This window comes from Vulpes lagopus, chromosome 19 (assembly GCF_018345385.1).
Source record: "Vulpes lagopus strain Blue_001 chromosome 19, ASM1834538v1, whole genome shotgun sequence".
Classification (NCBI taxonomy): Eukaryota; Metazoa; Chordata; class Mammalia; order Carnivora; family Canidae; genus Vulpes; species Vulpes lagopus.
The window spans coordinates 14002991-14017624 of record NC_054842.1 but is presented as its reverse complement, the minus strand read 5'-3'; the positions used below and the strand labels follow the sequence as shown (position 1 = coordinate 14017624).

Below are 14634 nucleotides of genomic sequence, written 5' to 3'. Positions count from 1 at the left end.
CTTCTAAACACACTTTTCTTTCTCTCTCTTCCTACCATTTCTGTCTAAGTTCAAGCTACTTCCATCTCTCACCTAAGATAATGCCCTCTTGATCAGTCCCCTTCAAATCCACTCTCCATATTTTGAGGGATCTTTTCAACAAGCTAATGGCATATAATGAGTTAGAAACCTTTAAAGGTTTTCCTTTGTACTTAGAATAACTCACAAACGTGGCTCACTGGGTCTTGCACATCTGGTTCTTATCCATTTCTCAAACCACATCCTCTTTTAGATTCCTATAGCTTTCTCAGCTATACCTTCACTGACCTTTCAGTTCATAAGATACACTATGCTGTCTTCTGCCACAGGGCCTTTGTGCATACAGCTCCCTCTGTTTGAAACTCATCTCTCCTCTTTTTGCCTACTTAGCTTTTACTCATTCTTCAGCTATTAGTTATTACTCCCTCAGAGAAGACTTTCTTGAGCTCCCAGCCAGGAAAAATTGTCCCATTTATATTTATAGCATCATGCACTTCTTCATATGCAAATTAAAATTTTACATTAATTTGTGTGGAGAATTTTGATTAATTTGCATGGAGCATCTCTATCTCATGAGACGTTTTGCCTCATGGGGGCCAAGTCAAGGTTTGTTTTTATTCAGAGTGTCTCTCCAGCACTTAGCAGAGACATGGCTTTTCATGTGGGAATGAATGACAAGCCGCTTAACCAATTTTCTCATCTGTTAAGTGGAGATAACCATGCGTGCATTAACCATCTCACAATACCACTATCAAATCAAACATCTCTTTAAAATACTGCTAAGTGTCATTCCATTATTTATGATGACACTAGACAAATGAAACCATGCAATAGAAATTTATGGAATAAAATTTCACCTAAGAGATCCCTAATGCATGCTCTGTGTAAGAGTCCAGTAAAGTGATACTTACACACTTGGGTTTAATGCTTCTGTCATAAATCGGGCCACCAAGGAGTAATAATCAAGTCCAGCATACAACTGGTTGAAAAATCTTGGATGGTCTGTAAATTTAAGCAGAGCATTCATCTACACAGCAATAAAAAAAAAAAGACTCTCTATACAACAGTAACATAAATCAATCTTTCAGACAGTGACTGCAGCCAGATACAAAGGAGGATATACTGTATGAGTTCACTTATATGACATTCAATATCAGGCAAAGCTGATCTATGGAAACTGAGGTTAGAATTGGGAAGGTGATATTCACTAGGATGAGGCTTGAGGAAGGCTCTGGAGTGCTGGGAAGGGTCTATATCTTGATATGGGTGATGGTTACTCACTCATGGATATGTATACATTCATTGAGCTGAGCAGTGAAGATTTGTCCACTTTACTGAATGCAAATTATGCCTCTATCTTAAAAAGAATTTAAAATCTAATCATGCACAAGGGAAATAAATGTTGAAGACCCACCTCATAACCTTTTCTACTAAACAATAGCTTGCTTCTAAGTAACACTTGGGCATTCTCTTAAGAACTCTGGTTTATCTGTTCCCTTTTTTCTACAACCCAGATCCAAATCAGAACCCTTGAGAACTGGATTATTCAAACTACTTGTCTGGTATCAAAGCCTGCTACCTTTCTCTTCAGAAGCTATCAATATCAATTTCCCTATCTTTAAATGCATTTCACCCACCAACAAGGTTCACTTCGGGCTACCAGCAGTGAGTGGCCTTTTCATTTTTCAGATTGGACCATTTTTCATAGTGCAACTGGCATTATGTAGATGGAGTAAGATGTGACTCATCATGCAGCTTACATAAACTTTCTAATTCAACTTACTTCAAAGGCAGTAGCCTTTAAGACTCAACTTCAGTTCCAACTTTCTATTTTTTTCCCCCTCCTATAAAAGGTCTCATAAAGGTTCTTGGCTTTACACAGTGTGAATATTCACACCAAACACCAGGCTAACTGACTTGACATTCTCAATCATAGGAGGCCCAGCATGACAAAGAACAAAGAGGCAGGAGGTCTGTTTCTAAATTTGAGTATTTGAGAACCTTTTTAGTTAGTGACTTCTCATTGCAACGTACAACATTTGGTTTTAGCGTTTTTTTCTCTTTAAACTAGAGGTCCCATAAAAAAACAGAAATCCAAGAGAATGTTTTTTTAAATGAAATATGGAAAACTTCCCCTAATCTGGCAAAGGAAACCAGACATTGCTACAAGTAATTTTAATAAGATTTTTTTTTTAGTTCCGTGTTAATTTATGATTGATTTCCATGGTAACATTATGGAAAATATCCAGTAAACTGAAAAATCTACTGCATTAAATGTCATTCTACACTTCTGACATGCACCATAATAATAAGATATGTATCTCTGCTTTTGAAATGCTAACTGGGTTTTTGATACATACACCAGACTTTCCCAAGGGAATATAAACCAATTATTTTTAGCCAGGATTTTATTATGCTTTTTCCACTAAATTTAGTTCAGTGTCAGAATTCACAAAGCATAATGCCTGCATGGTCTTAAGCACTAGATTACCTTTACAGCACACTGTGAAATGCATATTTTGGAAAGTTACTTCCTTAGTTCTGGAACTTGTTCACTGGGTGCATAGATATTAATGGTTGGAATAGTATGTCAGCACAAGACTAATACCACGCTACCATGCTACTGCATTTACAAATGATCATAGTGGTTAAGCAGTATTGTGAAGCTATCACAGCAAAAACTCCCTATGTGTTCATTTTTTTTACACTTTCCTAGTTTTTCATTTCTGATCCTGCTAGATTTGATCAAATAATTCAGCAATTACCAACTGCCAAGACTTCATTAGTATCTTTCCCATCTATTCCTGTTTATAGTAAAGACACCCTCCAGCACATATTTTGCATGTTCTGAGCCATCAAAATTTAAAGTCCCTTAACAAATTCTATAATCAAACTATCCTTTGCCAGTGTGCACCAACATAAGCAAAGATAAGTAGCAGCCATATTATATGGTCTTGATTATAAATGGAGGATAGAGGATTGCCAAGGAGTAGATAATATTTCTGTATGATGACTAATACCAACAGTTTTTCTATCCATTTATCTTTGGCCTTGACAAAAATCTGTATTAAGGATTAAGTAGCCCATTGTAAAAATATCAGAACCACTATTTTTTTATTCCAGAACACTGGGATCCACTTTCTTATCCCAGAAACACTGCCATACTAAGCTTTACTATGAGGTAAATACGTGCTTAAGAAAATATAAGAACTTGTTAGGGGCACAGATCAAGGAGGCAAATGAAAGGTCTTACTAGTTTTGACGCTGTAGCGTATGACATCCTGGCAGAGCTCCAACAGCCTGTGGTGTGGCTCTCCTGTGTCCCTCATCTCCAAATCAAGAAGTTGTTTCAGCTGTTCAGGGGGCCGCCACTCACAAACCTGGACATTCAGCAATGGTAGTTAATTGAGCTCCCACTGGAGCCAGGCATCAAGAGGATGTTAGCATCACGGACCCTACCCTCATGAAGCTTCCAGAGAAGTGGGAGAGACCGAGATTTAAATATACAACCATAGTCCAGTGTGAAAAAGCTGTGATGGTGACCCAGATGTCATTAGAACAAATGAGGGGCCCCATCTTCAATTTGGAAGGTCAAAGATTTCCTGGAGAAACTGATTTCTAACCAAGGCAAGATTAGGGGATGGAGGAAGGTAAGGGGCACTCTAGGTGGAATTAATAGAAGTCGTAAAGGCTGAAATATAAGGGCACATCTGAAGAATGGATTTAGTTTGGTGTAGTTAGAACATGGGATTGGTGGAAGGAGAGGCAAGAAGGGAAGCTGGAATGCCAAAATAACTTTCTAGCTAGTCTCTCTGCTTATACCTTTACCCTTGTCCCATACAGTCTGTCAACCTGGCACCCAGAATCCAGAATGATACCCTAAGCCATGGCTGTACCTCTGCTAAGATATTTCAGTGGCTCATTTCCTTCAAAGTAAAGCCAAAGTCCTCACAATGACTTCAGATGATTCTGTATAATTTGCTTCCCTTCATGGTGTTTCCTCCTGAGTCTAGCACTGCTTTCCTCCTGGCTGACTCTGCCCCGCCACCCTGACCTCTTTGTTGTTCCTTAAACACATCAGGTACACTCTCCTTTAGAGTCTTCAAACTGGCTGTGCCTTCTGCCTGGATGCTCCTACCCCAAATGTCCTCATGGCTAATCTCCTCAGTTTTTTCAAAGCTTTGCTCAAAAATCACGTTCTCAATGACAGCAATCTGATTCCCTTACTTAAAATCACAAGCTTCACATTACCCCACCCTTATCAGCTCCCTTAACTTTTCCTGCTCTCTCTTTTTCCATAGCACTTATCATCTTTCAACATACCATGTAACTCATTTACTGTGTCCCACATAGTCTCCATGAGAGCAGAGCTGTCCATCTGTTTGCTCACTGCTCCCAAGTAACTAACACAGTGCCTACCACACAAGAGGTGCTCCACAAAGATGTGATGAATGAAAGGATGAATGAATGATTGAGATAAATGAGACCTGGATCATGACGAATTTTCCGTGGCATGTTACAGAATTTGAACTTGGCTCTAAGGCAGCCATTGAAATGTTTTGGACAGGGGAGTGATATGAACATCTTTGTGCTTTGGACAATAGCTTTAGTTGCTATATGGAGATTCCAAGTAAAACTGAGAATAAGAGGTGACTAATAAACCAAGCAGAGGGTAGTATTCTGGATAAGGTAGATACAATTGGAATGAAGTACTTCCAGAGATATTTCAAATGCACAAATCAAAAATCAATTACACAGTAAAGATGAGGGAGAGGTACGAGCCAAGGACAACTCTGAGGTCTGTAGCTTACACATGTAGGCTGATGGTGGCAATGAGGAAACGAATCTTGTTGGGGTGGGGCAGGGATGATGAGTTTGGGGCAAAAATAGTCTGAGGCCTCTCAGGACATCAAAAAGGGGTTCAGATGTTGGTAGGAAGCTCTTGTGAAAAACCAAGAACAGAGTTCCAGACACACACCATGATAATACAATTTGAGTGACATAGAGAGAATCTACTCCCTAACATAAAAGGCACAGGATCTCACCTGGGTACCATCAACACTTAAGAAAGATATAGGAAAGGGGAGAGGAGCTCACTTGTGAGGTAGAGGACATGCCGGAGAAGGATGGACAATCTGTGAAGAGTTCAGTGCAACCAAAACAAGGGAGAAAGAAGGTTTTAAGGAGAAGATGGTCATCACTCTCAAATCCTACTGAGAAGCCAAGTTGGATAAAGACTGAGAAGTGCTCATGAGATTTATCAACAAGGAGGTGTTCTTGGCAAGAGCAATTTGACTTAGAGAGGTGGGAGTGGAGGCCAGATTGCCACGGAGTGAGGGTGTGGGAGGTGAGGAAAGAGAGGGAGGGAGGGAGCATAGACAATCTTTAAAAAGTTCGACTGTGGAGGGGAGGAGAGAGACAGGGGAGTAGCCAGGAAGTCAGGAGACTAAGGAGGTGGGAGGTTGGGGAAAGCAGGAAGAAATACTGAGTTGTACAAGAGAGATGAAATTAAACTCTGAAGTGGGAACCATAATAGGCAGAGGGGAATCAAAAGTGACTGAGACCATTGAAAAGAATGGCTCCTGATGCAAGCATATCTCAGAGATACTGCAAGTGTGGTTCAGACCATCTCAATAGAGCAAACATTGAAATCAAGTGGGTCAAACCAAGATTTTGGTTTCCCAGTGCATATAAAAGTTACGTTGACACTGTACCATATAGTCTAGTAAGTGTGCAATAGCGTTAGGTCTAAGAAATGTACACACCTGAATTAAAAAATACTTGTTGAGGGAGGTCATCGAGAAGAGGTGACCACCAGATGACCCACGAGCTGGACCCGAGTACTTGGAGGCTCCTCACCCCTTCCCCAGTCTTTGGAATGTGGGTTCTGATTGCCTTTCCTGCTGCTAGAGGTGTCTCCAAGGACTCGGCCTTGACTTAATGAGGTGGTATTCAAAACTGTTGTATAGTATATTTGATTAAGCTCAGTTAAGGCCTCTATCTATATCTAACTATCCATCCATCTAACTACCTATCTATTTATCTATCAAAACTTTTAAGGTTTGGCAGGCAGGTGTAAGGGTCCACTCATCTTGCTGCCATCCAACACATGTCTCCTTTGTATGTTCCCTTTGCTTATTAAAACTGCCACCTGCCAACCTGGAGCAGCCTATTTATTTCTTTGGTCTCTCTCTGCTCTCTGCCAGGAGCCAGTTTCAGATTTCACCCAGGAAACTCCTGAGGAGATTATGAACCTACACTAAGTTATTGCTTTAAAAAAATTAAAAATTAAAAAATAAAAAAAGCAAACCATCATCTGAGATTTCAGTGAGTTGTAATATTTTTGCTGGTGGAGGGTCTTGCCTCCATGTTGATGGCTGTGGACTGATAGACAATGTGGTGGTTGCTGAAGGCTGGGTTGGCTGGGACAATTTCTTAAAATAAATAAAGTTGGCTGCTTTAATCGACTCTTCCTTTCATGAGCAATTTCTCTGTAACATGTGAAGCTATTTGATAGCATTTCACCCACAGTAGGACTTCTTTCAAAATCAGTCAATCTTCTCAAACCCTGCTGCCTTTTTGCCAACTAAGTTTATGTGCTATTCTAAATCCTCTGCTGTCATTTCAACAGTCTTAAGGGTATCTGTATCAGGAGTAGATTCCATCTCAAGAAACCTCTTTCTTTGCTTATCCATCAGAAGCAACTCCTCATCCATTCAAGTTATATCATGAAATTGCAGAAATGTACTCCCATCTTCAGGCCCCACTTCTAAGTCTAGTTTTCTTGCTATTTCCACCACATCCACAGTGACTTCATCCACCAAAATCTTGAACCCTCAAAGTCATCCATAATAGTTGGAATCAACTTCTTCCAGACTCCTATTAATGTTGATATTTTGACTTCTTCCTATGTATCACAAATGTTATTTATGGCATCTAGAATGGCAAATCCTTTCCAAAATGGTTTCAATTTACTTTGCCTAGATCCATCAGAAAAATGACTATCTATGGCAGCTATAACCTTACAAAATATATTTCTTAAATGATAAGACCTGAGAGTTGAAATTACTCCTTGATCCATGGGCTGCAGAATAGATGCTGTTAGCAGCCATGGAATCCTTAATCTTGTGCATCTCTACAGAGAGAGCTCTTGAGTGACAATGTGCATTGTCAATAAGCAGTAATATTTTGCAAAGAATCTTTTTTTCTGAGTAGTAGGTCTCAACTGTGGGCTTAAAATATTCAGTAAACCATGTTTTAAACAGATGTTCTGTCATCCAGGATTTATTTTTCCATCTACAGAGCATAGGTAGAGTAGATTTAGCATCATACTTAAGGGCCTTTGGGTTTTTGGAGTGGTCTGAGCACTGGCCTCAGCTTCAGGTTAGCAGCTGCATTAGCCCCTAACAAGAGAGTCAGCCTGTCAAAGCTTTGAAGCCAGGCATTGGCCTCACCTCTCTAGTTTTAAAAGTCCTAGGTAGCATCTTCTTCCAATAGAAGGATATTCCACCTACATTGAGACATCCATTGTTTAGAGCAGGTCTTCTGGATAACTTGCTGGAACTTCCACATCAGCTCTTGCTGTTTCACCCTGAACTTTTATGTTATAGAGATAGTTTTTTCCCTACACCTCATGAACCCACCTTTGCTAGATTCAAACTTTTCTTCTGTAGCTTCCTCACCTCTCTCAGCCTTCCTAGAGTAGAGGAAAGAGAGGAGGGCCTAGCTCTGGATGAGGCTCTGGCTTAAGGGAATGTTGTGGCTGGTTTGACTTTCTATCCAGACCAATAAACCTCTCTCCAGATCAGCAATAAGGCTGTTTGACTTTCTCATCATTCATGTGTTGACTGGAGTAGCACTTTTAATTTCCTTCCAGAACTTTTCTTTTTGTAGTCAAAATATGGCTGACTCTTTGGGACAAAAGGCCTACCTTTTGGCCTCTCTTGGCTTTCAAAATGTCTTCCTCACTCCTAGCTTTCGATTTAAGTTGAAATTAATCCTTTCAGATGAACACTTAGAGGGCATTTCAAGGTTCTTCCCTGGCCTTATTTCAACGTTGTCATGTCTCTAAATAGAGAGACCCGAGGAGAGGGGGAGAGATAGGAGAACTGCCAGTGGATAGAAATAGTCAGGACATAAACAACATTATCAGTAAGTTCACTGTCTTCTATGAATGTGGTTCGTGGTCCCTCAGAACAATTACAATAGTAACATCAGAGATCCCTGATTATAACAAGCCATAAAATATTGTTATGTTTTATAATATGATGTTATAATATATATACTATGTTATATAATATGTTATAGAACAAGTACAGTAATAATGAAAAAGTTTGAAATATTGTGAGAATTAACCATATGTGACACAGAAACATGAAGTGACCAAATGCTATTGAAAAAAAGGAACTGATAAACTTGCTGGATGCAGGGGGTATACAAACCTCCAAATTGTAAAAAACATAATATTTGCAAAGTGTGATGAAGTAAAATGCAATTAAAAAAAAAATCCCTATCTACACAATGACATAATCAAATCTCAGATGCATTTTGCTGAGAGAAAACTGCAAGACTCAAAAAGACAATTGTGATAGAATTCCACCTGTCTGGCATTCTGGAAAAGGCAAAAAATACAGGCACAGAAGACAGATCAGTGGCTGTCAGGGGCTAAGGCAAGGGGCAGGGTTGACTATAGAGGGACAGAGGGACATCTGAGGGGTGATGGAACTGCTCTATATCTTGATTGTGGTGGAGTTGTTACATGACTTATCAAACTCGTATAACTACATGCCAAAAAAGGGAACAAATTTTACTAAATGCAAATTATAACTCAGGTTTTTGAAAAAAGGTGGCTGAGAAAGAATGTCTACAAGAGAAGGAACTAGAAGAAATCAACTCACAAAGTGTGGGAATGGATCTATCTGAAGGTCACCTTTGAAAGGTGCCCTGTTGGATCTCTAACAAAGTCAGACTAAGTGACATAAAAACTCCCACCTCCTTCCCCCAACCCTAACAGAGTTTTCAACCCACCTTCACTTGGAGAGCCTGCATGGCTATACCATTGCAATCAACATGTGCTTCTTTAATTGATAACTTAGGATCCTAAGCTTCCCCTTCTTGTCTTACCTTCCATTAGTCACCTATATAACCCCTTTTTTTGAGGGAGAAAGTTCTCTTCTGCAATGATCTTTCTATTCCTTACCTTCCTGCTTTCTTCAACATACATGGGTTGACTTCTCACTGCCCATCAAAATCTTACTTGACCTTCACATCCCACATCAAAGCTCAGAGAGCCCATTCCTCTATGAAATCCCCCAAATCTGCCCCAATCACACACATTTATCACATGCCTGGGGACCCCCCATCTCTTTTCCAATGAAAACTTATCCTTCCAATTAGACTATAAATTCTGTTCAAAGCTGAGCCTTTATCTTACTTGTCTTTATATCCCCCAGGGCCAAATATAGTTGTTTACCCATAGCTAACACTCAGTTAATATTTAATGACTGAATAAAGGCCAATTACAAAAGAAAAAAAGCTTACCAGAAAAGCAGTGTGCTCCAAAGTAAAGCAGGTCCAAAATATTTCACAAGTACAGATAAGACCAGAAAATATGCAATTATAAATATATGATCAAGAAATACCATCAGTGATTTTTGCCTTGAATACGGCTATGCTAAGTTCACAGAACACTTCGATCTGTTTTCTAATAGGTTTTCCCAAATGCATGCGATCAAAAATTCAGAATAAATACCACTTCAGATTCAAAATCTTTTTGTTAAATGACATTTATTTTTGACCAACAGAATTGGAATCAAAATCCCTCCTATACATCTACTTGTTGATCGTTCAATTTCAATATGAAAGATAATCAATCTGATAAAGGATAAAGAGATATACAGAGGAGAAGTAAAAGGCCCAGACTGAAGCCAGACTGCTTGGATTTTAGTGCCAGCTCTGATATTTACTAACATGGGATATTGGGTAAAGTACTTGAACTGCTTGTGCCTCACTTCTTTCCTCCTCCCTAAAATCAAGTAAACATATAACCCTTGGTTTTGTGCCTCACTTCTTTCCTCCTCTCTAAAATCGAGTAAACATATAGCCCTTGGTTTTGTAAGAATTAAATACATGAATTCATAGGGAGTAGTCCTGAGAACATCACCTGGCACATAGAGAGTACTTTTAGGAGTAGAAGTCATTAGTAATAATTGCAATATCAGTTTGAATCTGAACTTGAGCCTGAATTTGAAACCTAGAAGCAATAATTGGTGCCAGTCAGAAGTCAGACTTTACAATCCAAGATTTCCAGTCTAAACTCAAACCAGCTCCTGGGAAGGACCCTCAGATAAATTTGAAAACTTTTCATGGTCTTTTCCACATTCTGCTAGTTGTTTTACTAGTGATAGAAAGAATGTGCCCAAGAAAATGGAAAGCAGAGTATGTTTTAGAGAGTGTATATATTAGATCATCAGATTATTGATCACCTACACTGTTATAGGGCAGAAGGTTTCATCACTGTGCTTCATGTCCAGAAGGCCTGGGGTCTCAGCCAGTTTCCCATCAAATGATGGCTTGTGAGGTTATAAGCCAAACCTTCTAGGAAAGCAGATACTGGGTGAGGGGTAGGGGGGCATACACTTTGGTAGCTGGGATCCCCTTGAAACAAAGGTATAGAGGCAATAATAACATGAGCTTCCTATCTCCCTTACATCTAACCATCAGATTGGAAAGAATTTATCTTTTCCATTCCAAGGATTTCTAATAGATATCTTTTTTTTTTTTTTTTACCTTCTCACTGACATCTGTAGCCTTCAAAACCACCTCTTCCATTATTAGCCTACAGGCATCTTCAACAAATTTTTCTCCTGCTCTTGCATCTGTTGTGGGGCCATTCAGTATAACCCCATCCACAAGAACAGCACTCCTCTTACTTGGAACCATCTCGCGTTGATGAGTATCTCCTGGAAGCACACAAACAAATCATGTTTGAGATATAATCTAATTAGATCACGACAAAACACAAGGGGAAAAAATGGATCACTATCACAGCTTCAAATGGCATATCTTCTATTAATACTTCTTTGGGGCGTTGAAGCTGACAGGTTTTTTTTTTATGGTTTCCAATGGCATAATAGAGTTAAGGACAGAAATTCTATTCTCCATTCCTACAGCATCTTGTTCAGCATCAGGGAGTGTGGAGAAGCTCAAGAAAAGTAAACTCAACTCATTTTGTTCACTCTTGCAAACACCTTTGAAACACATGTACATAAAGATTGCTGTAGACACAAACCCATGTCTATTTTGTGCACACACGCTCTTTCGTAATTTGTTAAGGATTGCCATGTATCCTCTTTGTGGGAATAAGTCATTCCTAAGGAAGAAAATATTATTGACATATCACCTCTCCTAATTTTGCATTTGAAGCCCATGTTTAAATAACCCTCTATATTAAAGACACTGCTTTGTCCCTGAGAGCCCCTCCTTCCACGTACTCAGCCACTTCCTTATAAAGGGAGAATATAAGAAAGTGAGTCGCATAATGGTTGGTGTAAATCCACACTTGATGCCCTTAAACTTTTCAAACTTGCAGTTTGGGCACAGACAGAAAGATGGAATAGAACATTTTCAGGACTGTACAATTGCCAGGCAATGACTAAAGGTTAAAAGTCAACATGGAAATCTATATCTGAGAATAAAGGTTACTGCCTACCCAAAATAGCCCACCCCAAAAATAATTCTGGCAACTTAATCGAAATATTCCACCAATATCTGCCACAAGCTTTGATTGGATTTTATTCTTTCTCTAATCAGTCTCTCTCTCTCCTCCCTGTGAGGCGCATGTTCACTGAGTTGTGGAAATTTACAGAAACAGTTTTTAAAAACAATCCTTCAGCACCACACCCAGCACAATGCTTTATTTATACTTTTAAATCTACCTTAAATATGTTGATGGTAAATATACATTTCAAATATTTTTATACTTACCCAGGGCTCCAACACTATAGACATTTATTATGCCCTAAAGTCCTCCTTTTCCTCAAAGTACTATGTTTTGATAAAATTCTGTGCCTTTATAAACCCTTTACTTCTATTACTGGCAAACTCAAATGGTGTCCATGGAGGCAGATAAAAATGGCACAGATTCCCCAATTTGGGAAAGATGGGGTCTGCAGTGAAGGATCAATCTTTTATCCTCACCCTGAAGGCTGAACCATCCAGTGCTCCAATGATGAATTTTAGTTCCAGCTTTCACTTTTACTTATTTTTCACTTGAAAGGATGTATTCAACATGCTTTAGGGACAAATGGTGAAGCCCTGGAATTGAGCTGTACACCTAAAGGCACATTCCTCCCCCAAATTTTAGGTCCTAAAAATAAACTGGAAAAGAGGGCGATTATTCAGGGAACCCTGGTTATGTCAGTAGGCAGTGCTATTATTAGGCACACAGAAAAAGTTAGGTTTTTTTAACCTCATTAGTAGGATTTCAGGTTTTTATTGTTCAGGGAATTGCAGCCACTCTATAGCTCTCTCAGAATCTCTCTCTCTCTCTCTCTCTCTCTCACACACACACACACACACACACACACACACACACACACTAAAAAATGTCAAACACCCACTTGCAACCAGAAAAGCAGTGAAATTGAAATTTAAGTCATCTTTGTCCCCACAGCAATCAATTTAAGAAATCCTATATTTCATGCAATTATCTATGAGAAAATACAATTTAAAAACTATAAAGAATTGGATATAGATTATGCCTTTTATCTTGATAGATACATTCTATTTCTATTGCCAGAGGCGAAAATATGCCTCTTCCTCCACCTGCCTTTTCCCAGGTTGGAAAAGACCCCTGGAGTTTGTATAGGAGGTCAAACTGATCTTTTGAGATGCATACTCAGAACTTCCAACCTAACTCACAGAGTATATATGGTAGTTAATAATGAAGTCTTTCAATGGGAAGAATCTTTTATGAAGGATATATCCAGAATCTGACTGTTTTTCATTACCCCCTCTCCTGCCACCTTAGCGTAAACCACCATAAATGCTTGGATCAGTGCAGTGGCCTCCCAATTAACATCCCCCCCTTCCCCCAAATGACTCTCACCCTTGTTCTGCAGGGTGTGTGGGCTATGCTCAACATAGTAGCTCCTACGTACCTTTGAAGAGAAAAGTCAGTTCACAAGATGACTTAAACCTTCCAATGGATCTTTATCTCATCAAACAAAAAGTCAAAGTCATAATGAGCTCTAAGACTAAATGATCTCCTGTCTCCATCATCTATTGGACTTCAAACCTCACCTCTTCTTATTGTGCTCCAAGCTCACCGAATTCCACCAGATTTGGCCTCTTCACTATTCTTCACTCTTTCCTTAAAAGTGAGCTTCTCAAAGAGGCCTTCCTTGATAACCATATTACAAACTGTAGCACCTTCTCACCCCATCTTCTTTCTCTGCTTTATTTGACTCAAAATCAGTGACCACCAGGTGACAGATAACATATACTCATTCATTTACTTGTCTAAGTATCTATATCTCCAATAGAGGCTTGGCTCTCTAAGAGTGTAAGCTTGCATCCGTTGGTTCCACTTTTGTTTCTGTAGCACCCAGAAAGTGCCTGGCAGTTTATAGGAGCTTGATAAACATTTGCTGACCACCAAATACAAGTAGTCCTGCCTAGTCCTTCAACCAACTAGTAATAATGTCCTCCTTCTCTGATATGTCATTGCCTGTTGCCTGACCTAACCTAGCAAGAGACACCTTTGGCTAGGGATGGGGTAGATGTAGAATACACTTTATACAACTCCTGGCCTAGAGAAGACACAGTAGGGACCAGAAGAAGAACCAGGGAGCAGGGTCAACAGGCAAAACTGAGTTGTGATCTATGGACTGTGAAAGGATACCACTAATAGAGACCTCCCCTGTTCTCTTTTCTCCATACTTTGTGCTGCAGCCACTCTCTTTCCATGCTCTGTCCTCTTTCTTGTAGGATTTTGACTTCTGAAAGTCAGTCCATCAAGTCTCACCCTATGAACCATGCTTCTAAACGTGAAAAGCAGTCAACCTCTAAACTCTCTAACTTCTGGATTTCCACCAGCTCCTCAATCCCAGGCCTTCTGATGCTCTATATAAGATCAACTTTTGCTTTGTTTAAAGAGATGTACAGATTTCCCTTTTGAACAAACAATAAATTCAACTTCAAATAGTGTTTTGGATATTGAACAGGGGCCCTTCCTTTGACACAGGATTAAGTGAATTAACAGAGACAAAGACAGCAGTGCCTGCTACATAGTGAGCACTCAATAAATGTCATTAATATTAGCCAACTCAATAAATTTTAGTTGCCAGTAATAGGCAATCAGTAACACTTATTGAATACACAAGTGTGGAATGCCTGGATGGTTCAGTGACTGAGGATCTCCCTTCAGCTCAGGGCGTGATCCCAGAGTCCTAGGATCAAGCCCTGCATCAGGCTCCCTGCAGGGAGCTTGCTTCTGTCTCTGCTTATGTCTCTGCCTCTCTGTGTCTCTCATGAATAAATAATAAATATTTTTAAAAATGCATAAGTGCATAGAACATAAGTGAATCTCCATGTGAAAGTAAGCTACCAGAGTAG

At 39.5% G+C, this 14634-nt stretch overlaps 1 protein-coding gene across 6 annotated transcripts in view; it reads right to left on the bottom strand.

Annotated features, from left to right (window-relative positions):
- The window catches only part of GADL1 (glutamate decarboxylase like 1), a 162616-nt gene that overhangs the window by 123825 nt on the left and 24157 nt on the right, over positions 1-14634 (bottom strand). For 3 of the 6 annotated variants that reach the window (XM_041733644.1, XM_041733645.1, XM_041733643.1), the window contains 4 exons: positions 12217-12396; positions 10807-10979; positions 3272-3398; positions 930-1020 (listed from right to left, as the gene is read on the bottom strand). In XM_041733644.1, coding sequence (XP_041589578.1) covers positions 930-1020; positions 3272-3398; positions 10807-10959 — 371 coding nt within the window. In that variant the 5' untranslated portion in view covers positions 10960-10979; positions 12217-12396. Of the gene's footprint in view, positions 1-929; positions 1021-3271; positions 3399-10806; positions 10980-12216; positions 12397-13126; positions 13151-14634 lie in introns of those variants that run through there. The other 3 variants (XM_041733647.1, XM_041733642.1, XM_041733646.1) reach the window with 2 other exon arrangements.